Below are 23518 nucleotides of genomic sequence, written 5' to 3' on the forward strand. Positions count from 1 at the left end.
GGTGCTCCGGTTTCCTCCCAGAGTCCAAAAATGTGCAGGTTAGGTGAATCGGCCATGTTAAATTGCCCGTAGTGTTAGGTGAAGGGGTAAATGTAGGGGAATGGGTCTGGGTGGGTTGCGCTTCGGCGGGTCGGTGTGGACTTGTTGGGCCGAAGGGCTTGATTCCACACTGTAATCTAATCTAAATCTAAAAATCTATCATGGCCAATAATGGGTGGCTTCAGGTATGGTGAGTAACAATCTTTGATGATCTAGGGCAGTAGTGTCTGCATTCAAGAGGGTACAGTCAGTGAAATTCCTGCAGGGGGCTTTTAAGAATCACATGTTAGGGTGAAATGGACCCAGTTTCCCTGAGCACAGCTGTCATCAGCTACCTCATTGTACTGCAATACTGCAGAGGACAGCACAAACAGTCCTTAGCTCACTTATTTGATTTTGGAAAGATAAAGAGCTTTTGCCCGAAACATCGATTTTCCTGCTCTTCAGATGCTGCCTGACCTGCTGTGCTTTTCCAACACCCCTCTAATCTTGACTGAATTTGGAAAGAGCCTAATGCCTGTTTGCACAAGGCACAAGGTTGTCTTGCTGCAATTATACAGGACATTGGTGAGGCTACACCTGGCAATATGTGGGCATTTTTGGTCTCCTTATCTGTGGAAGGATGTTCTTGCTCTCAATGGAGTGCAGCAAAGGTTTACCTAATTGATTCCTGGGATGGCAGGACTGATATAAGAGGAGAGATTGAATCAGTTAGGGTTGTATTCACTGGAGTTTCGAAGAATGAGGAGGGATCTCATAGAAACCAATAAAATTCTAACGAGCCTGGACAGACTAGAAGCAGGAAGAAGCAAAAACAGAAATTGCTGGAAAAACTCAGTAGGTCTGGCAGCATCTGTGGAGAGAAATCAGGGTTAATGTTTTGGGTGCAGTGACCCTTGCATGTCCAACTATTGTTCTCTCTCTCTGGCTGTATCGCTGCCTATTGTTTACTCCTCTCCTCTCCCATCTTCAGTTACTGCCAGTTCTGAAGAAGGGTCAGTGGACCTGAAATGTTAACTCTGCATTCTGCCCACGGACACTGCCAGACCTGCTGAGTTTTTCCAGCAAGTTCTGTTTTTTTGTTTCAGATTTCCAGCATTTGCAGTTCTTTGGTTTTGTTTGTTTACATGCAGGAAGGATGTTCCGGATGACGGGGGGGGGGGGGGGGGGGGAGGGAATGCGGGAGGGGTGTGGTGGGAGTAGTGGTCTGGTGAGTCCAGAACCAGGGGTCAAGGTTTAAGGTTTCAGGACTGATGGAAAAATGTCATCAACCTGAGAATGATGAGCCTGTGAAATTCATGACCAAAACATTGTGTGTTTTCAAGATGGAAGTAGCTATAGCTCTTGTGGCTAAATGGATCACAGGATATGCTCTTGCTCTCGAGGGAGTACAGCGAGGGTTTCCCAGGCTGACTACGGGGATAGCAGGACCGATGGATGAGGAGAGATTGACTAGGTTAGGATTGTTTTCACTGGAGTCAGACAAATGAGTGGGGGGGGGGGAGGGGGATCTCATAGAGACTTATAAAATTCTAACAGGATGAGATAGGGTAGATGCAGGGAGGATGTTCCCGATGTTGGGTGCATCCAGAACCAAGGATCACAGTCTGAAGATTTGAAGTGAACCACTTAGTACGGAAATGAGGAGACATTTGTTCACCCAAAGCCTGTGGAATTCATTACCACAGGAAGCAGTTGATGCCAAAGCATTGCATGTATCCAAGAGGTGGCTAGATATAGCACTTGGGGCAAATGGGATTAAAGGTTATAGGGAGAAAGTAGGATTAGGCTATCTATTGAATGATCAGCCATGATCGTGATGAATGGCAGAGCGGGCTCGAAGGGCTGAATGGCCTCCTCCTGATCCTACCTTCTATGTTTCCATGTTTCCATATAAGGGGAGGGCTGGATTAAAATATTGAGTAGGATGATCAGCCATGATCGTACTGAATGACAGAGCAGGCTCGAAGGGTAGAATGGCCTACTCCTATCTTCTGTGTTTCTGTGGGCCATGGATGGCTAGTTTCCTTTTGGCAGCACCTACAGAGTGGGAAGCTCATAATGAGCACCTGAAACATTGACTTCTCCACCTCCTGATGCTGCCTGACTTGCTGTGTTCGTCCAGCCTCCTATCTGTCTACCTTGGGTTCCAACATCTGCAGTTTTTTGTCTCATAATGAGCATGCCTGTTTGGCAGGTAGAGCCTGAATAAGCTGGACAATTGACTTTCCAGGCCATCAGGTTAAAAGACAGAGCTGAATAAAGAGTTTTTACGTTCCTGATTTATCTTAACAGTACTATTGTTGATGCATTTTTGATTAGCACATATATAGTATTTCTTAAATCTCAAAAGCACCCTGCTTGTGATACTATTACTCATAAATCTGCTGTGCAGCAAGATTTTTATTAAAGCTATATAGCTTTTCCTCCTCACTAATTCAAGTTATATGGTTAAATTGAGAAGTTCCAGTTTCTTGAAATGCAAAGCCATCTATGGAACATATTCTCCAATTATGTGAGCTTCACATGAGCTACGTTGAGATTGGCTAACATTGCTAGAGAAACTCAGCAGATCTGCAGAATGTGTAGGGAGAAAACTGTGTTAATGTTTCAAACTCAGTGACTCTTCTTCAGAATTATGAAACAATGACTCTGTTTTTTCTTCACACATGCTGCCAGGCCTGCTGAGTTTCTCCAGCAATTTCTATTTTTTGTTTCCAATTTCCAGCATCCACAGTTCTGTTTGGATCGCACCAGCCTTGCATTTTGTTTCTCTTTGGCCTGTTGCAGTAATAGAACATAGAACACAGAACAATATAGGTCCTTCAGCACCCGATGTTGTGCCAAAATTTCATCCTACTCTACAATCAGACTAACCTACATGCCCTTCATTTTACTATCATCCAAGCACCTAACCAAAAGTCGCCTAAATGTCCCTAATGTATCTAACTCTACCACCACTGGCAGTGCATTCCACACACCCATCACTCTCTGTGTAAAGAATCGACCTCTGACATCACCCCTAAACCTTCCTCCAATCACTTTTAAAATTACGTTCCCATGTGATAGCCATTTCCCCCCTGGGAGAATGTCTCTGAATCTTCACTTTATTCATGCCTCTCATCGTCTTGTACACCTCAATCAAGTCACCTCTCATCCTTCTTTGCTCCAATGAGAAAAGCCTAGCTCCCTCAACCTTTCTTTATAAGACATGCCCTCCAGTCCAGGCAGCATCCTGGTAAATTTCCTCTGCACCCTCTCGAAAGCTTCCACATCCTTCCTATAATGAGGCGACCAGAACTGAACGCAATATTCCAAGTGTGGTCTAACCAGGGCTTTGTAGAGTTGCAGCATAATCTCGCTGCTCTTAAACTCAATCCCCCTGCTAACGAAAGCCAACACACCACGTGTAATAGGATGCCCAAAAAGATAATTCAGATGGAGTCCTATTCTCTGGCCACAAAGATTGTTTCAATTTCAGTGGGAGTAAAAATTCTATGTAACAAATTTCTGGTCGACCTGTTATATGAAGGATATTATTAAACCGAAGAGGGCTTAGAAAAGATTTCCCAGGATGTTGGCAGGACTGGAGGGATTGTTTTGTAAAATTAGGCTGAATAGGCCAGGGCATTTTTCACTGAAGCATAGAAGGTTGAAGGATGATCTTACAAAGCTTTATAAAATCATGAGGGGCATAAATAAGGTGAAAAGCAAGGTTCTTTTCCCTAGGGTTGGGGAGTTCAAAATTAGGGGGAGTATTTTTAAGGTGAGAGGAGAAAGTTTTAGAAAGGACATAACGGGCAATGCTTTCACACAGAGAGTGGTTCGTGTATGGATTGAACTTCCAGAGAAAGTGGGTGCAATTACAATGTTTAACATTAATTTGGTAAGTGCATGAATAGGAAAGGTTTGGAGGGATACGGGCCAAGCACAGGCAAGTGGGACTAGTTTAATTTGGAAACATGGTCGGTGTAGGCTACTGGACCGAAGGCTCTGTTTCCGTGCTGCGTGACTCAAGCTTCTGTGCTTCAGACTTTAAAACGTGAAGACGATGCTGTTCTGCTGTCCTTTAGGAATTCAACAGGAACTTAGTTTCAATAATCTGGTCATCCTCAGTTCGGTTTATTTGTATGCTGTATTGATTCTCTGCCCTTTCCTGTGAACACAACCTGCAGGGCTGTCAATCACCCTGACTTGAACAGAGTTCTTTCTCTCCTCCAGAGCGCGATGAATGCAGAAACGGACAGCACAGCTGTCACGAGATGGCGATTTGCATGAACACAGTCCGGGGTCACCGCTGTATCTGTAAGCCTGGCTACGTGGGCAATGGAACCATCTGCCGAGGTAGGAACTGTAACTGCTTTGGAATGAATCGCTATTTCTTTTCCTGCATCCTCATTTCCGACTGTCCACTCCCATCCAGGGCTACGCAGTCCCGGATATGGGGACCACTACACTGCCTTTATTTTGCTTTAGAAGAAATTTTCAAACAGTCTTCATTCCAGTTCATTGGTATCTCCTTTTTATTCTGTCATGACTCAAGCTGAGAGTTTTGTAACCGCTGCAGCTTTGGATATCCTGAAAGGGCTTTGACATCAGTGACTCAGTTCTGTTCCATGAATATTACCAGCAATCATGCTCACTCCAATTCTTCCTGGAGCAGTGGAAAGCCTAGAAACTTAGAAACTAGGAGCAGGAGTAGGTCATTCAGCCCTTCAAGCTGCTCCTCCATTCAATAACTGGCTGTTCATACAACTCAGTTCCTGATTTTTCCCCATACCCTTTAACCTGAGGAGAGATTTCTAACTCGCTCTTGAACGCATTCAATGTTTTGGCCTGAATTGCTTTCTGTGGCAGAGAATTCCACAGGCTCCCCACTCCCTGGGTGTGGAAATCTTTGCCCTGAGTATTCTGAGACTGTGAAACCTGGTTTTGGCTTTCCCCAGTCACCAGGAACATCCTTCTGTGACAAGATATTCATTCCCCACCCTCCCCCATTGTCCACCTCCCCCACACTCCCCACCAACACACCTCCTTCAGCCCAACCATGGCAACCTGAAGAAGGCAAAATAAAGGAAATCGGGGCATCTGTTGATTGAATAACAATAAGGTACTTACCTTTTATAAGATGTGATCTCCGCCCCAGTCGAGAACTAGTTCCGGCTCATTCTTGAAAGTCAGAGTGAGGAATTCCGGACATACCGTAAAAACTGGCAACACCTTTTAATCATACCACCCTACAGAGGAGAAGATGCATTTAAAATGTGGTCACTTCATACTTCTGTTTAACTCCAGCTTTCTTCAGTAATATCCTTCATTTCTCTTCACTTCTTTTCAACGGCAGTTCGCAAAGCACTTGTCATGTAGGAATCCATCCCAAGGTATTTTTAAAAGAAACTTACCACCAAATTAGTAAAGAAGGCATCGAAGGCAATATCAGGACAGACGATCAATAGCTTGGCAAAGAGGAAGGTCTTAATGTCTACCATAGTGGCCCACACTCAGACCCCACCAAAGCGTTGTGGCCACCTTTGTCTGCCTCATTCTAGGAGGATAATTTGGTCTTTGAGGTGGGCACAGGTTCAACAGGGCTTAAAGAACTAGGGAGAAATGGTGGGGTTGTGATAATGTGATTGGACCAGCATTTCAGAATGCATACATCGCAAAAAGAAAGTTCGCATTCAACTTCACTGAGAGGGAAGGCAAATGGAATGCTGACCGGTATTCCAAAGGGAAGGGATCATTTTGGGTCAGCATGGACCAATTTGGGCCAAAGGGCCTGTCTCTGTGCTGTAGGACACACTGACTCTGTGACTGTGAAAGGGAGGTGCTTTTTTCTGAAACTACGCAAGACTGATCACACTGCTTCTAGAATGCTGTGTTCCCTTATCTAAAGAAAGGTATCGTAGCATCAGAGGCAGTTGAAAGAATGTTTGGTTGGTTGATTGAGGGTGATTCTAAGTTGTCCAGGATATACAAGGATTTTCTTATGAGGAGAGGTTGAGTAGATTGAGCTTGTACTCATTGGAGTTTAGGCAAAAGTGAGGACTGTAGATGCTAGAAACCAGAGTTTATGAAAAAGCACAGCAGGTCAGGCAGCATCCAAGGAGCAGGAAAAGCAACGTTTCAGACAAAAGCCTTTCATCAGGAATGGAGGCAGGGAGCCTCCAGGGTGGAGAGGTAAGTGTAGTGGGGGGGGGGGGGGGGGGGGGGTGGCGTGGGGGTGTGGGGGGGTGGGGGGGGTGGGGGGGTGATGGCTGGGGAGAAAGTAGCAAAGAGTACAATAGGTGAATGGGGGTGGCTAATCTCCCTTCCCACCTAGCTGTTCCATCCTCCCCTCTGACCTATCACCTCCATCCCCATCCCCATTCACCTATTGTACTCTTTGCTACCTTCCCCACTCTCCCCTCTGACCTATCACCTCCATCCCTACCCCCATTCATCTATTTTACTCTTTGCTACCTTCTCCCCAGCTCCACTCCCCCCACCCCCTACTTATCTCTCCACCCTGGAGGCTCCCTGCCTCCATTCCTAATGAAAGGTTTTTGCCCGAAATGTTGATTTTCCTGCTCCTTGGATGCTGCCTGAACTGCTATGCTCATTGGAGTTTGATGAGTGAGAGGTTGCCTTACTGAAACATGTGACATTCTCATGGGGCTTGACAGGGCAGATGTGGAGAGATTGCTTCCCCTTTTGGGAGCGTCTGGGATCTGAGACTACAATCTCAAAGGAAGGAGATACACTTATAAGACAGAAATGAGGAAGAATTTCTTCTGTTAGAGGATAGTGAATCTGTAGAATTCTTTATTACAGAAGGCTGTTGAAGTTGGGTCATGAAGTGTATTGAAGGCTGAGATAGACAGGTTTATAAATCAGTAAGAATTATGGGGGAAAGGCAGGAAAGTGGAGTTGAGGGTTATCAGATCAGCCATGATATCACTAAATGGCAGAGAGACGTGATGGGTGAAATGGCGTAGTTCTGTTCCTATGTCGTATGACCTTATGGACCCTGTTCATACTCTGGGTTCCATGGGTGGAATATAAATTCAAATAAACTAAAGAAACCTGGAATTGTGAGGTAGTCTCAGTGCTGGTGACAATGCACTGATCATTGATGACTAGAAAATAAAATATCTCATTCACCCATCCTTTTGGGGAAATCTCTCATCTTTATCCAGGCTGGTTTTCATCTGACTTCAGACCAACCGTCCCAAATGGTGAGGCAATGTACCCTGTTCAAGGCCAATTAGGAAAAAGCAACAGGTATCCCTGTGGAAGGACAAAGAAAAGGTGATGAAGACAAGTTGTGTCAATATTTCATTAAAATCAAAATCCAATCACAGTTTTTAAAAATTAGATAATCATTTTATAGAAATGATGGAAATTAGCAAAAATTGAACATTAGATCTTTCATGAAAATTGTTGTTCAAATTGTTGAGGTGGGGGAAAATTGCTTTACCCCCAAAAGACTATCAATGTTAGGTTAGTCGATATTTTCAGGGCTAGGATTGATAAATCTTTGATAGGAAAAAAGTATCATTGGATAAGCAGGTGGATAAATAGAATTGAGCTACAGATCGCTTTCAATTCAACAGTGTAGCAGAAAAATTGGGGGCAGAATGGCCTGTTGTTTGTTGCTCCCATGTGGCACGGTGGCACAGTGGTTAGTACTGCTGCCTCACAGCGCCAGAGACACAGGTTTGATTCCCGCCTTGGGCAACTGGCTGTGTGGAGTTTGCACATTCTCCCTGCATCTGCGTGGGTTTCTTCTGCAGTGCTCCTGTTTCCTCTCACAGTCCAAAGATGTGCAGGTTAGGTGAATTGGCCATACTAAATTGTCCGTAGGTGTAGGGGAATGGGTCTGGGTGGGTTGCTCTTCGGAGGGTCGGTGTGGCCTTGTTGGGCTGAAGGGCCTGTTTCCGCACTGTAAGTAATCTAATCTAATCATACTACAGTGTTGGGATGTGCTTCCTTCTGTCTGAAGTCTGATATATTTTTCTCACATGTCTATGGAAAGAAATTAATGTGATAAGCAATGTCATCTGCTCTGAATCATATTAGGAATAATATTTCTTTGGCAGCTATGAACAGAAATAGCATGAAGGTATGAGCATTTTTACTTCCTCCACACTCCGCATTGTTGTACCAAAAGCAATTTTTCCACCATTATTACGAGTCAATCTTTTAAGAACTTTCCTTTTTTTGTGCGTTCACTTGTTTATTGAGGAAAAAAAAGTGCAGTTACAGAATATTGTACTGTGCCTGAAATGCATCAGCTTGCATCAATACGACTGATAAATGCAATCAGAACAATCGTTCCCAAAGGAGCATGTATACAAAACAAACCCTTCCTGGTACAACGAGGCAAGAAAACCAGGGGAAAATAAATCAAGAGCAGAATAAAACACAGCACTTTCTTTTCAGGCTGTTCCATGTTAAGTCTGTGTGACGCTGGTAATGAAAGCAGCATTGAATGTGTGATAAAGTTAAATTTACAACTTGGAAGGAGTGTCACAAGTCCCAAATGGGGATGTAGCAGATGGAAGAGGAGAGGTATAATTCAGACTCTGCTTTTCTGATGTTCTTGTGTATCAGGTGGGTGGTATACCCAGGATTCTGGCAGACAGCTACACGCGAGGTGTTTATTTAAATCCAGTGTTGGTTTTGTAAACAACACTTGCATAATAAATGGATTGAAGTAAATTGATATTTAAAGCGCTGAAGTTCTGTGTGAGACAAAAATTTCCTAAATTGTTGTTGTTCCTTTCAGAAGACAATCATCTTACTAATGCATTTTTGCATTTGCAGTCGAGCAGTTTGTGGTGCTGAGTCCAGAAGACTCTGTGCAGTTCTCTAAAACAAAGGTACTCAGCAGCAGACAGGCGTAAGGCACCAAAGAGGGAGACTACTCTATGGGCAGATTGGATTGGAATTGTACACCATGAGAGCAAGCTGTGTACTTCATTGGTCAGAAGGAGTGTTTGGATCCATATCTGTTCCCCAGGAGTGATCAGAAAGAACCTAATGTTATATGTTACCATTCACTCATTTAAAAGCAAACTACTGCAGATGCTAGAAATCTGAAATAAAACTGAAAGTCCCTGAGAAACTCAGCAGGTCTGACAGCATCTGTGGAAAGAGAAACAGAGTGAATGTTTAGGGTCTGATTCTCTTTTTTTTATTTTTCTCTCAACAGACACTGCCAGTCCTGCTGAGATTCTCCAGCTTTTACTGTCTTTGTTCCTGGTTGCTCATCACCCCTATGCTTACTGACCGACTGTGGTTTCCAGTCTCTCAATACGTTGATCTTTGTCACGTTCTTCAATCCCTTTAAGATCATGAGATAGTGACACCATTCTCCTGCTTTCTCCCTGTAACCTTTGATCCCCTTACTGATATTGTTCTACAGCTCCCTAATTCTAGAACCTCCTCCGACCTAAAGTCACTCGAGATTTCTCTGCACCTCCTGTTCTCACCTCATGAATGTTCCTGATTTTACTCCAATATTGCCTTCAGCTGCCAAAACCTTAATCCTGGAACCCTGCCCCTTGACATCTCTGCTACTCTCGCTCTTTTTCTCTGTCTCTCCCTCTCTCTCTCTCCGTCTCTTTCTCATTCTTTAAGACAATTAACAGCACCTTCATCTTTATCATGTGATTGGTCATCTGCTGCGCTATCTCATGCAGCTCAGTGTCATATTTTGTTCAATAACACACCAGTGATGTTATTACAATGCGTTTATAGAAATGCTGGCTGCTGGTGTTGTTATAAGGTTTGTGTAAACTGAGAACATGATATCAAAAATACCGAGAGAAAGTGAGAATATGGTGTTGAGCCAGAGGATAATCAGCCTTGATCATATTGAATTAGGAGCAGACTCAAGGGGCTGAATGGCCTACTCCAGTTCCTAGTTTCGAGGTTATATCTTTCTGATGAGGTTGCAAACCAATATTCAGCAGATGCCTCAATGCAGAGGACTCTGGGTTGATAATCAATGGAGTTTGGAAGGATGAGGGGGGATTTAATTGAACCACACAGAATACTGAATGGCCTGGATAGAGTGGATGTTGGGAAGATGTTTCCATTGGTAGGAAAGATGAGGACCTGAGGGCACAGCCTGAGAGTAAAGGGAAGACCTTTTAGAATGGAGATAAGGAGAAGCTTCTTCAGCCAGAGAGTGGGGAATCTATGGAACTCATTGCCCACAGAAGGCTATGGAGGCCAGGTCATTGAGATTATTTAAGACTGAGATTGACAGGTTTTTAAGTATCAAGGGAATCGAGGGTTACGGGGAGAAAGCAGGAGAATGGGGTTGAGAAACTTATCAGCCATGATAGAATGGCGGAGCAGACATGATGGGCTGAATGGCCTAATTTCTGCTCCTATGTCTTATGGTCTTACGATCTTAATATGGGTGTCAAAGCTTGGAGAAGCCAGGTACCTCATTATTCCGAAAGTCAAACAAAAGGAGAGTTTAAATTAATTTGGCAAAGACATATGTGCCAGGATGAAACATGAAAAATAATAAAAAGGGCCAGAATTTTAAATACGAGGTGTCAGAGTTAAGTACTGCTCATGAATTAAAATTCTGCAAAAGTGGAAAATTGGCATGTTGGAAATTTAAAATGGTCAAACTTACCTCTGGGATTTACTGGGGCAGTTTCAGAAGGACTCCTGTAAATTGAATCCTCACGAATCCGACTTTTTTTTAGAAACTCGATTGAGTCCCTTTGCCTGGTGATAATTTTTTTATAAATCCATATATGTTCAGACATGTAATGACACATCTTCAGGACCGGGGGCTCTCGAATCTGGGTCTTCTCATCCAGAGGAAGAGACCTTACTTCTGTACCACTTGAGCCTATAATTCCAACTTTAACAGTGAATGGTCTCCCCGAACTGCTTTGAAATCTCCACGATCATTGAGTAGGCAACCGAAAGATCAATTATTCATCAGTGAGACAGACAGGCCTTTAAGTAATGAAAATGCACAGCTGCCTGCTGTGGCGAAGACTTTCCCTAACAAGACACATTCTGGGAATGTACTGGCCTTTCCTCCGTAGATAATTTCCAACATCCGAAATGCAATTTCAGCTCCCTGACCCTCCATCTCACCTTCCCTGCTGTCACCCTGCATGGGTACAATGTATGCAGCTTTGTCTCTGCACCTCTTGCTGAGATCCAGGAAGGAGGCAGTGCCAGCAACATCAAGAGCAGCGACCTCCTTCAATGCCCCTCGCTGCCACACAGGACCGACCAGATTGATGCCAAGATTCAACCCAAATGAGGCAGTAATTCCAGAGGCATGGTTAAATCTCTCAGATCCCACTGCACAACTTTCTGAGATAAGACACATGGTGAGGACAGTGCAGGAGAGAGAGAGAGAGAGAGAGAACCTGCACAGTTACTGCCTTTGCTGTTTTTGAATTCATGTATCGCTGGACATTGGAGTCTGTCTGGGAAAATTAACGAACAGTGAATTTCGCAGCTAATCTTGGAGGAACTGTTGGGCAAAGTTCACAGCACAGAATCAGGTAAGTCAATCGTTGTTTTAAGTCTGTCCAAGAGAAAGGCTGCAGTAGTGAGTAGGTGGGTTCTTTCTTGATTATATGTTTTTGGAGATAAGTCTCTTGATTAAATTTAAAATATAAGCCATAACTATTCATTTAACCTGGGACAGTGTTTGTAGAGGAATAAGATGGTGTTATTTTCTAGGTCTGTAGATTGTGAAGGAGCAAAAATGCAGTGATATGTACTTCTTGTCAGATGTGGGAGTTTAAAGAGAGTTTAAGGGTTACTGCGGTTTACATCTGCCATAAATGCTATTGGATGCGAATCTTATCAGATCAAATGGATTGATTGGAAAGACAGTTAAAAGCAAAGAGGAATTTGCAACAGCAACAGTATGTGATGGATGGCAGTTATAGGAAGGGGGGAAAGTCTCAGATACAGTCACATAGATGGGTTAACTCCAGGAAGGGTAAGAGAGGTAGGCAGCTAGTGCAGGAACCTTCTGTGGATATACCCATTTCAAACAGGTATGCTGTTTTCGAAAATGTAGGGGGTGATGGATTCTCAGGGGAATGTAGCACGAACAGCCAAGTTTCTGGTATTGAGACTGACCATAATGAAACGAGGGGTACGTCGGCTTCCAAGAGCTCAATTGTATTAGGGGATTCTGTAGTCCGAGGAACAGACAGACGTTTCTGTGGCCAGCAGAGAAAAAGCAGAGTGGTGTGTTGTTTCCCTGGTGCCAGGATCAAGGATGTCTCAGAGAGGGTGCAGAATGTTCTCACGGAGGAGAGGGGCTAGCAGGAGGTCATTGTCCACATTGGAATCAACAACATAGGAAGGGAAAAGGTTGAGATTCTGAAGGGAGATTACAGAGAGTTAGGCAGAAATTTAAAAAGGAGGTCCTCAAGGGTAGTAATATCTGGATTACTCCCAGTGCTACGAGCTAGTGAGGGCAGGAATAGGAAGATAGAGCAGATGAATGCTTGGCTGAGGAGCTGGTGTATGGGAGAAGGATTCACATTTTTGGATCATTGGAATCTCTTTTGGGGAAGAAGTGACCTGTACAAGAAGGATGGATTGCACCTAAATTGGAAGGGGACGAATATACTGGCAGGGAAATTTACGAGACCTGCTCAGGAGGATTTAAATGAGTAAGGTGGGGGGGAGGGGGGTACCCAGGGAGATAGTGAGGAAAGAGGTAGGTCTTGCCTTACAAGTCTTATTGAATTCTTTGAGGAGGTGACCAAGCATGTGGATGAGGGTAGAGCAGTGGATGTAGTGTACATGGAGTTTAGTAAGGCATTTGATAAGGTTCCCCATGGTACGCTTATGCAAAAAGTCAGGAGGCATGGGATAGAGGGAAATTTGGCCAGTTGGATAGAAAACTGGCTAACCGGTCGAAGTCAGAGAGTGGTGGTACATGGTAAATATTCAGCCTGGAGCCCAGTTACAAGTGGAGTTCCACAGGGATCAGTTCTGGGTCCTCTGCTGTTTGTAATTTTTATTAATGATTTAGAAGAGGGAGTCGAAGGGTGGGTCAGTAAATTTGCAGATGATACGAAGATTGGTGAAGTTGTGGATAATGAGGAGGGCTGTTGTCGGCTGCAAAGAGACTTAGATATGATGCAGAGCTGGGCTGAGGAGTGGCAGATGGATTTCAACCCTGTCAAGTGTGAGGTTGTCCATTTTGGAAGGACAAATAAGAATGCGGAATACAGGGTTAACGGTAGGGTTCTTAGAAAGGTGGAGGAACAGAGGGATCTTGGGGTCTATGTTCATAGATCTTTGAAAGTTGCCTCTCAGGTGGATAGAGCTTGTAAGAAGGCCTATGGTGTATTAGCGTTCATTAGCAGAGGGATTGAATTCAAGAGTCGTGAAGTGATGTTGCAGCTGTACAGGACTTTGGTTAGGCCACATTTGGAGTACTGTGTGCAGTTCTGGTCGCCTCACTTTAGGAAAGATGTGGACGCTTTGGAGAGGGTGCAGAGAAGATTTACCAGGATGTTGCCTGGAATGGAGAATAGATCGTACGAGCAGACGTTGAGAGTGCTAGACCTTTTCTCATTGGAACGGAGAAGGATGAGGGGTGACTTGATAGAGGTTTATAAGGTGATCAGGGGAATAGATAGAGTAGACAGTCAGAGACTTTTTCCCCGGGTACAACAGAGTGTTACAAGGGGACATAAATTTAAGGTGAAGGGTGGAAGGTATAGGGGGGATGTCAGGGGTAGGTTCTTTACCCAGAGAGTGGTGAGGGCATGGAATGTGCTGCCTGTGAGAGTGGCAGAGTCAGAATCATTGGCGACCTTTAAGTGGCAAATGGATACATTGGATGGGTGCTTAAGCTAGGACAAATGGTCGGCACAGCATCGTGGGCCGAAGGGCCTGTTCTGTGCTGTATTGTTCTATGTTCTATGTTCTATCAATCTGAGACTGGTACAGTTGAGAACAGAGGTGAGTCAGTCAGGGCAGGCAGGGACAAGGTAGGACCAATAAATTAAACTGCATTTATTTCAATGCAAGGGGCCTAACAGGGAAGGCAGATGAACTCAGGGCATGATTAGGAACATGGGACTGGGATATCATAGCAATTACGGAAACATGGCTCAGGAATGGGCAGGACTGGCAGCTTAATGTTCCAGGATACAAATGCTACAGGAAGGATAGAAAGGGAGGCAAGAGAGGAGAGGGAGTGACATTTTTGATAAGGGATAACATTACAGCTGTGCTGAGGGAGATATTCCTGGAAATACATCCAGGGAAGTTATTTGGGTGGAACTGAGAAATAAGAAAGGGATGATCACCTTATTGGGTTTGTATTATAGACCCCCTAATGGTCAGAGGGAAATTGAGAAACAAACTTGTAAGGAGATCTCGGCTATCTGTAAGAATAATAGGGAAGTTATGGTTGGGGATTTTAACTTTCCAAACATCGACTGGGACTGCCATAGTGTTAAAGGTTTAGATTCAGAGGAATTTCTTAAGTGTGTACAAGACAATTTTCTGATTCGGTATGTGGATGTACCTACTCGAGAAGGTGCAAAACTTGACCTACTCTTGGAAATAAGGCAGGGCAGGTGACTGAGGTGTCAGTGGGGGAGCACTTTGGGGCCAGCAACCATAATTCTCTTAGTTTTAAAATAGTGATGGAAAAGGATAGACCAGATCTAAAAGTTGAAGTTCTAAATTGGAGAAAGGCCAATTTTGATGGTATTAGGCAAGAAAGCTGATTGGAGACGGCTGGAAAATGGGAAGCCTTCAGAAATGAGATAATAAGAATCCAGAGAAAGTATATTCCTGTCAGGGTGAAAGGGAAAGCTAGTAGCTATAGGGAATGCTAAATGACTAAAGAAATTGAGGGTTTGGTTAAGAAAAAGAAGGAAGCATATGTCAGGTATAGACAGGATAGATCGAGTGAATCCTCAGCAGAATATGAAGGAAGTAGGAGTATACTTAAGAGGGAATTCAGGAGGGCAAAAAAGGGACATGAGATAGCTTTGGCAAACAGAATTAAGGAGAATCCAAAGTGTTTTTACAAATATATTAAAACAAACTTTGTGAGAAGATTTATAGTTCGGATGCTCATTGTTGTGGTTCTGTTCGCCGAGCTGGGAATTTGTGTTGGAGACGTTTCGTCCCCTGTCTAGGTGACATCCTCAGTGCTTGGGAGCCTCCTGTGAAGTGCTTCTGTGATCTTACCTCTGACATTTATAGTGGTTTGTCTCTGCCGCTTCCTGTTGTCAGTTCCAGCTCTCCGCTGCAGTGGCGGACAACCGGAAGCGGCAGATACAAACCACTATAAATGCCGGAGGAAACATCACAGAAAGCGCTTCACAGGAGGCTCCCAAGAACTGAGGATGTCACCTAGACAGGGGACGTAACATCTGCAACACAAATTCCCAGCTCGGCGAACAGAACCACAACATATATATTCAGGACAAAAGGGTACCAAGGGAGAGAATAGGGCCCCTCAAAGATCAGCAAGGCGGCCTTTGTGTGGAGCCACAGAAAATGGGGAGAATGAATATTTTGCAATGAATATTTTGCATCAGTATTTACTGTGGAAAAGGATATGGAAGATACACACTGTAGGGAAATAGATGGTGACATCTTGCAAAATGTCCAGATTACAGAGGAGGAAGTGCTGGATATCTTGAAACACATAAAGGTGGATATATCCCTAGGACCTGATCATGTGTACCCTAGAACTCTGTGGGAAGCTAGAAAAGTGATTGCTGGGCCTCTTGCTGAGATATTTGTATCATCGATCGTCACAGGTGAGGTGCCGGAAGACTGGAGGTTGGCTAACGTGGTACCACTGTTTAAGAAGGGCGGTTAAGACAAGCCAGGGAACCATAGATCAGTGTGCCTAACCTCGGTGGTGGGCAAGTTGTTGGAGGGAATCCTGAGGGACAGAATATACATGTATTTGGAAAGGCAAGGACTGATTCAGGATAGTCAACATGGCTTTGTGCGTGGAAAATCATGTCTCACAAACTTGATTGAGTTTTTTGAAGAAGTAACAAAGAAAATGGATGAGGGCAGGACAGTAGATGTGATCTATATGGACTTCAGTAAGGTGTTCGACAAGGTTCCCCATTGGAGACTGATTAGCAAGGTTAGATCTCATGGAATACAGGGAGAACTCGCCATTTGGATACAGAACTGGCTCAAAGGTAGAAGATAGAGGGTGGTGGTGGAGGGTTGTTTTTCAGACTGGAGGCCTGTGACCAGTGGAGTGCCACAAGGATCGGTGCTGGGCCCTCTACTTTTTGTCATTTACATAAATGATTTGGATGCGAGCACAAGAGGTACAGTTAGTAAGTTTGCAGATGACACCAAAATTGGATGTGTAGTGCACAGCGAAGGGAGTTACTTCAGATTACAACAGGATCTGGACCAGGTGGGCCAATGGGCTGAGAAGTGGCAGATGGAGTTTAATTCAGAGAAATGCGAAGTGCTTCATTTTGGGAAAGCAAATCTTAGCAAGACTTATACACTGAATGGTAAGGTCCTAGGGAGTGTTGCTGAACAAAGAGACCTTGGAGTGCAGGTTCATAGCTCCTTGAAAGTGGAGTCGCAGGTAGATAGGATAGTAAAGAAGGCGTTTGGTATGCTTTCCTTTATTGGTCAGGGTATTGAGTACAGGAGTTGGGAGGTCATGCTGCAGCTGTACAGGACATTGGTTAGGCCATTGTTGGAATATTGTGTGCAATTCGGGTCTCCTTCCTATCGGAAAGATGTTGTGAAACTTGAAAGGATTCAGGAAAGATTTACAAGGATGTTGCCAGGGTTGGAGGATTTGAGATATAGGGAGAAGCTGAACAGGCTGGGGCTGTTTTCCATGGAGTGCTGGAGGCTGAGGGGTGACCTTATAGAGGTTTACAAAATTATGAGGGGCATGGATAGTGTAAATAGGCAAAGTCTTTTCCCTGGGGTCGGGGAGTCCAGAACTAGAGGGCATAGGTTTCGGGTGAGAGGGGAAAGATGTAAAAGAGACCTAAGGGGCAACTTTTTCATGCAGAGGGTAGTACATGTATGGAATGAGCTGCCAGAGAAAGTGGTGAAAGTTGGTACAATTGCAACATTTCAGAGGCATTTGGATGGGTATATGAATAGGAAGGGTTTGGTGGGATATGGGCCGGGTGCTGGCAGGTGGGACTAGATTGGGTTGGAGTATTTGGTCGGCATGGACGGGTTGGACCGAAGAGTCTGTTTCCATGCTGTACATCTCTATGACTCTATGACTAAGACCAAGACTTGTCACAGCAGCCTTCCCATTTCCCACTTGCATTCCTGGGGTCACCGGAGCCTCACAATGCAAGGTTGAAACTCATTCACTCTGACCACTTTCCCTTAGAGTGAAAATCCTGCCTTTGGAAGTGCACTGGTCATCATCCTTGTTGATTGCAGGAGTTTCACAAATCACTGCTGTCGAAGATCATTGACCAGAAACCAAACTGGACTTGCTCTCAGTTTATGCAGACATCATGACAACAATAATAGCTGACATTTCTACATTGCAGGGACATCACCAGAGTGTTTCAGAACAGAGTATGACACAGAGCCACATGAGATAACATTGCACATAATCAATCATTTGGTAAAGATGCAGGTGCTACTAATCGCGTTAAAGAGTGAATGAGAGAGAAAGAAAATAGAGTGAGAAAGACAGAGAGAAAGAGTAAAAGTAGGAGAGATGCCACAGGACAGAATTTCAGGATTAAGCTGAACACAGAAGGGCAGCACAATGGCTCAGTGGTTAGCATTGCTGCCTCACAGCGCCAGGGACTTGGGTTCGATTCCAGCCTTGGACAACTGTCTGTATGGAGTTTGCACATTTTCCCCATGTCTGTGGGGGTTTCCTCTGGGTGCTCTGGTTTCCTTATGCAGGCCAGGTGAATTGGCTATGTTAAATTGCCCATAGTGTTAGATACATTAGTCAGAGGGAAATGGGTCTAGGTGGGTTACTCTTCGGAGGACCGGTGTGGACTTGTTGGGCCAAAGGGCCTGTTTCCACATTGTAGGGAATCTAATCTCATAAATACAGCAGCTAAAAGGTTTGGAATACTGCCACAAGTAACTCACCTCTTGACTCCCCAAAACCTGTCCATCATCTACTAGGTATGTGATGGAATATTCCCCACTCACCTGGATGGGTGCAGCTCCAACAAATGCTTTTCACCTTCCAGGACAAAGCAGCCCACTTGACTGACACCACATTCATCACCTCTTTTCATCATTTCAGGTTTGGAGATTTGTAGCAATCTTCTGATAGACTTTTGCATTTGATAATGAGCAGCAGGTTTGATAAGTTAATTAGATAAAGAAAGTTGATGACTATGACAATTGGGGCTGATGCATAGATACCAAAAAATAATTTAAAAATAAGAACTGTAGATGCTGGAAATCAGAAACAATAACAGGAATTGCTGAAAAAACTCAACAGGTCTGGCAGCAGCTGTGGAGAGAAATCAGAGTTAACGAGCCCCGTGACACTTCTTTAGAACTTTATTTTTTTGGCTGAGTTTTTCCAGCAATAAGCAGATGATAAACAGGCTGTTGGTGCGGAATGCGTAAGTTTTATTCAAGGTGTGAAGGCAGCATTCTGCTCTCTAGTTGAGTTGACGGGGAAATCTTCCCCTGGGTCTTGGAACTCTTTTTTTAATGGGTCTTCCACCTGGAGAAAACTGCTCCTTGAGGACCGCCTTTCAAGAACTCATGAAGAGATCTCCCCTTTGGACCAGTGCACCTATTGTTATGCCATATTTCTAGGGACAGGTTATTTTCTCTGTGTCAGTCAATTGTTTGAATCCTATTGGCCAACAGCTACAAATGACATTGGATGACCCTTGTTCCCTTATCTACTTCCATTTGACAGTTGGTTTTCATTCCTTCCAAAAACAAAACCTTCTTATTTTTGAAAACACAATGACAATAGGGTTCAAAAATTGTGGATTCTAGCTGAATGCACATCATGACCTCTGTGATTTTTACAAATCTTCCCTTTTGTTTTCCCATGTTAAATTTGTGGAAAGTTAATTACTGTTGGAGTAACCGTGAAATGAAGTCTTGCGCTTCACAGTGAATACCAAGAAATTTCAGTTTTCAAAGAACCCTAATTCCTAGCACCTTACCCAGACTCTGAGATTGACTGTGAAGGGGGATTCTAATGATGTGTCTGCTTGGCATCATTGGCAGAACAGACCCATTCTTGACCCGATGCTGGCAATCCCAACTGTGAAATGGCAGGATAAATTCAGAAGGCTCTTGGAAAGAATATGTGATTCTTTGCTTTATGTTTGGACTGTGAGAAAACTAAAGCAAGGAGGTCATACTAAACCATTTCTGGAACACTTGTTCGACCTCAGCTGCAGTACTGTCTCCATCAGACTTTTGGAACGATAGGGTCTTGGGGAGATGGCAGATGAGACTTCCCAGAATGGTACCAGGGAGGAGGGACTTCAGTTCTCTAAGTTCAAGGTTACAAGCTGATCTAGAGACTCAAACAAAAAGTACTGAAGAAACATCACAAATTATCCCATTGAAAACTCCTCCAAATCCAGTCGTGGGACAAGTGGTCCAACAGCATTATGCCCTCTCAGCCCAACACATTCAGCATTTGTCACTCAAAACTAATACCTCTGGCCGGGACATGTTGTTCATATGATTGACAGCAGACTCCCAAAGTAATTGCTGTACCCAGGAGACTCCCAGGGGAACTATGAAAACACCTTAGCAATGTCCTCAAAACTTCCCTGAAGAAGTTGAATATCCCTGCCCTCTCATGTCAGACCCTGCCTTCTGGTCAAAGGCAATGGAAGGAAATGGAAGATGCTGGAAAGATGGAGAAACATTGTCAGGAATGTGCAGACATGAATGTCAGGCATCGGAGTGAGTACGCAATCCTCCAAATAACCCGTCTACCAAATCATCCCCTCACTACCAGCCCTGTATGTGGGTACACCTGCAGATCGTACATTGGACTCATCAACCAACTCACAACCTATTGAACAAAAGTGGGAGCAGGTCATTCTCAATCCTGAAGTTATGGTGGGAGGTTGTAGATGTAGTATCAAGCAGGCTGTTTTGTATTGGCTGTTCTCAAGCTTCTTGAGTGTTGTTAGTGCTGCACCCACCCAGGCAAGTGGGGAGTATTCCATCGCAGTCCTGACTTGTGTCTTGTGGATGATAGACAGGCTTTTGGAGAGTCAGTCACTAACTTGAGGTTTAAGAACAAATTACTGCAGATGCTGGAATCTGTACTGAAAACAATAAATGCTAGAGATCGCAGCAAGTTAGACAGCATCCATGGAGAGAGAGCAATGTAACATTTCAAGACTTGATGACTCTTCATCAGAGCTGAAGTGAAGTGGAGGGGACAGCAAACTATAACATAAATGTTGCCCCCTCCACATTTCACTTCAGCTCTGGTGAAGAGTCATCTAATCTCAAAACGTGCTGTGACTTGCTGTGATCTCCAGCACTGGTTGTTCTCACTAACTTGAGGAATCACTGCAGTTTTGCTAGTCTCTGACCTACTCTTGTGGCTGTTGTGTTTATGCATCGTGTCCAGTTCAGGTTCTGCTCAATAGTAACAGCCAGGACCTTGGTATTTGGGGATTCCGTGATGGTAACACCATTGAATGTCAAGGCACCATGGGAAGATTGTCTGTTATTGGAGATGCTCATTGTCTGGCACTTGTGTGGCAATATGACTTGGTACTTATCAGCCCAAGGGAACTTAAACACCTACGATAAGAAATTAGTTGCTTATTGCGGGTTTAATTCATGCTGTGTTTAGACTGCTTTTTACCTGCAATAAGCTTTCAGTCAGAAGGAACGCTTGTTATACTCATTTGTTGTAACAAGGTTTGAACTCTTTTCCAACGCCCCTCCTCCAAGTCCCTCCTCCCTACCTTTTATCTTCTCCTGCTGAACACTCTCTGCTCATTCCTGAAGAAGGGCCTGTGCCCGAAACGTCGAATCTCCTGTTCCCTGGATGCTGCCTGACCTGCTGTGGTGTTCCAGCAATAAAGTTTCAACTTTGATCTCCAGCATCTGCAGACCTCACTTTCTCCTTGAACTCTTGGCCTGCAAACCTGAACACAAATACTCCAGTTCCCTTGTTAAAATTGTTTGCGCAAATTACTTTAAATGAAAGCTCGCCCAGGATTTTAATCATGAAAAGGTTGATTTTTAGGGTGTGATTAGACAGCTGATTCAGCCATTCACCATTCCAAACACCGTCCCACTACCCACCCCATTCAGAAAAGACAGGTCTTCCCAACGCAAATAAGCAGCTGGAGTTTAAGACAAAGAATTCATTTCTGTCTGATAGATTGAGACCCTGAGAAAGAGCTGAACCGAAAGATGTACTCCCCCTCCATTGAAATACTCAGGATTTTGTTGAACTCCTGGGAATGGTCATCACATTAACCTGCACATGAAATTGAATGACAAAGTGGTGCTCTCATTCACACTGGCATTTACAGCTAAATGAGCTTGAAATTACCATTAGATCTACTTATACTTGGGATAGATTGATGTATAATCCACATCGGAAATGAGAATATACTGATTCAGTAGAGTTTATCGGGTAGTGAAAATGATGATCTCTTAAGATAATGAGGTACATTGATAAATCAGATGATAGGAAAGTGTTAGAACATATAATTAGTTAGAGCAAAGGAAGTATTGTTTGAAGAGTAAGATTCAGTTTCTCTGTTGTTTGGCAGGCTGTTACCATATACTTACAGAGGGCTGTCATCTGATGGGACAATTTCTATCTCAACTCACTGCTGGTCCCATTCTGTAGGGTGTTAGTTTTAGTTTTAAATGGGATGTGGATGCTAAGAGCAATGTTAGGATTTGTTGCCTATCCCCCAGCTAACTTCAAGTGACTGGTTTGCTGGCCATTTGACAGGGTAGCTTAGAGACAGTGATATTGCTGTGGGCTGGAGTTCCTTGTAGGCTCAGCCTACTTGGAATAGCAGGTTTCCTTCTGCCAAGAACATTAGTGAAGCAAATGTTGACACAGAAAGGATGAGGTAAAAGTTGCTAAATCTGCTGTTTCCTTCCCTGATGGTTGCAGAATGACCCACTGAAGTCAGGAAATACTTTGTGGATGGTTTAGGAAAATGAACAGTGACATCTCTAGTCTGGAATTCTCTACTGAGACACTCTTTGAATCACACACTGAGTCAGGTGATGTTTGATAATCATTTTTTTGTATTGGTATCTATTTTAAAAAGGGTGAGAAGATTTTTACTGAGTACAATTTATCTTTTAATAGGTATCGATGAACTGCTCTTACTCGGTATATCTGTTTTTGTTGAGAAAAGTTTCATGGTCATTGTACACTGACTTTCCAACTTTATTAATTGATTAACTTTTCACCAGTTACTGCTGGTGTGTTTTTTAAACCTCAATACCAGTGTGTTAGGCAGGCCTTGAGGTTACTCATGGATTGCCACTTTTCTGCTATCTCCCCCTTTCCACATTTCCAAGTGCCCTTGAGTTGATTGACAGAAGAATTTGCTCCTCGCCAAATAATTGTGGAGATGGTCTGAATGAATCATGTGATAGTTGATGAGATTTAAAGGAGCAAATACTCATCATCAAGTTCCTGGCTTTCAGAGTACCTCCCGAAATTAAGGTTTACTGAATTTGGAAATGAGTAGGGTTTCCAAATAAAAATTGAAAGAACTGTGGGTGCTGCAAATCAGGAATGAAAACAGAAATTACTGGAAAAGCTCAGCAGGTCTGGCAGCATCGGAGAGAAATTTGATTTAATGTTTCAGGTTGACCCGTTCTGAGGAAGGCTTACTTGACCTGAAATATTAACACTAATTTCTCTCTGATGCTGCCAGACCTGCTGAGCCTTTCCAGTAATTTCTGTTTTCGTTCAGGGTTTCCAACTTTCCACAATAACAACAGCCACACCTTCCAAAATATTGACAGTTCCCACAATTCTCTGGAAACTCCAATTTGCAAGTTACTTGGCCTATTTGATATTTTCCATGTACTTGCTGTGATCAATTGAATTTCAAATGCTGTGCAAGCAAAGCAAGAAAATAATGCTTGAATCAGCAAAATAAATATTCCTTTGGCTACCAAATATTCATCATTGTGTATCTGGAAGTTGCCAGGCAGAAATATGCAATCCCAAAAATCTCTGTTGGCATTTATCTCCCATGTGACCATCCAATTAACCCATAATGTCCTGATACCCCTTCAAATGTTTCTCCTTTATCAACCTGGACAGACTATTCTGGACAGTCTAGTGCAACCACTAAACCTGGAATTGAATTGTACAACTCCCTGTGAGGTTCTACATCTCTCATTTCACCTTATGTGTACAGTTTGTCAGTTTTGTCTCCTCAATTGTCAACTTTCATTTACCCTGCCATTTTCTTTTATAATTTTAAAATCTATTATGCCACCCTATAATCTTTGCTGTTTC

At 43.6% G+C, this 23518-nt stretch overlaps 1 protein-coding gene across 6 annotated transcripts in view; it reads left to right on the forward strand.

The window, feature by feature from the left end:
• The window catches only part of LOC122557625 (protein kinase C-binding protein NELL1-like), a 1008016-nt gene that overhangs the window by 610403 nt on the left and 374095 nt on the right, over positions 1-23518 (forward strand). For all 6 annotated transcript variants that reach the window (XM_087996275.1, XM_087996277.1, XM_087996278.1 and 3 more), the window contains one exon: positions 4261-4383. In XM_087996275.1, coding sequence (XP_087852401.1) covers positions 4261-4383 — 123 coding nt within the window. The remainder of the gene's footprint in view (positions 1-4260; positions 4384-23518) is intronic.

Source organism: Chiloscyllium plagiosum, unplaced genomic scaffold (genome assembly GCF_037043375.1).
Source record: "Chiloscyllium plagiosum isolate Xiang-an unplaced genomic scaffold, Cpla_swu_hap1 HiC_scaffold_18, whole genome shotgun sequence".
NCBI classification, from domain to species: Eukaryota; Metazoa; Chordata; class Chondrichthyes; order Orectolobiformes; family Hemiscylliidae; genus Chiloscyllium; species Chiloscyllium plagiosum.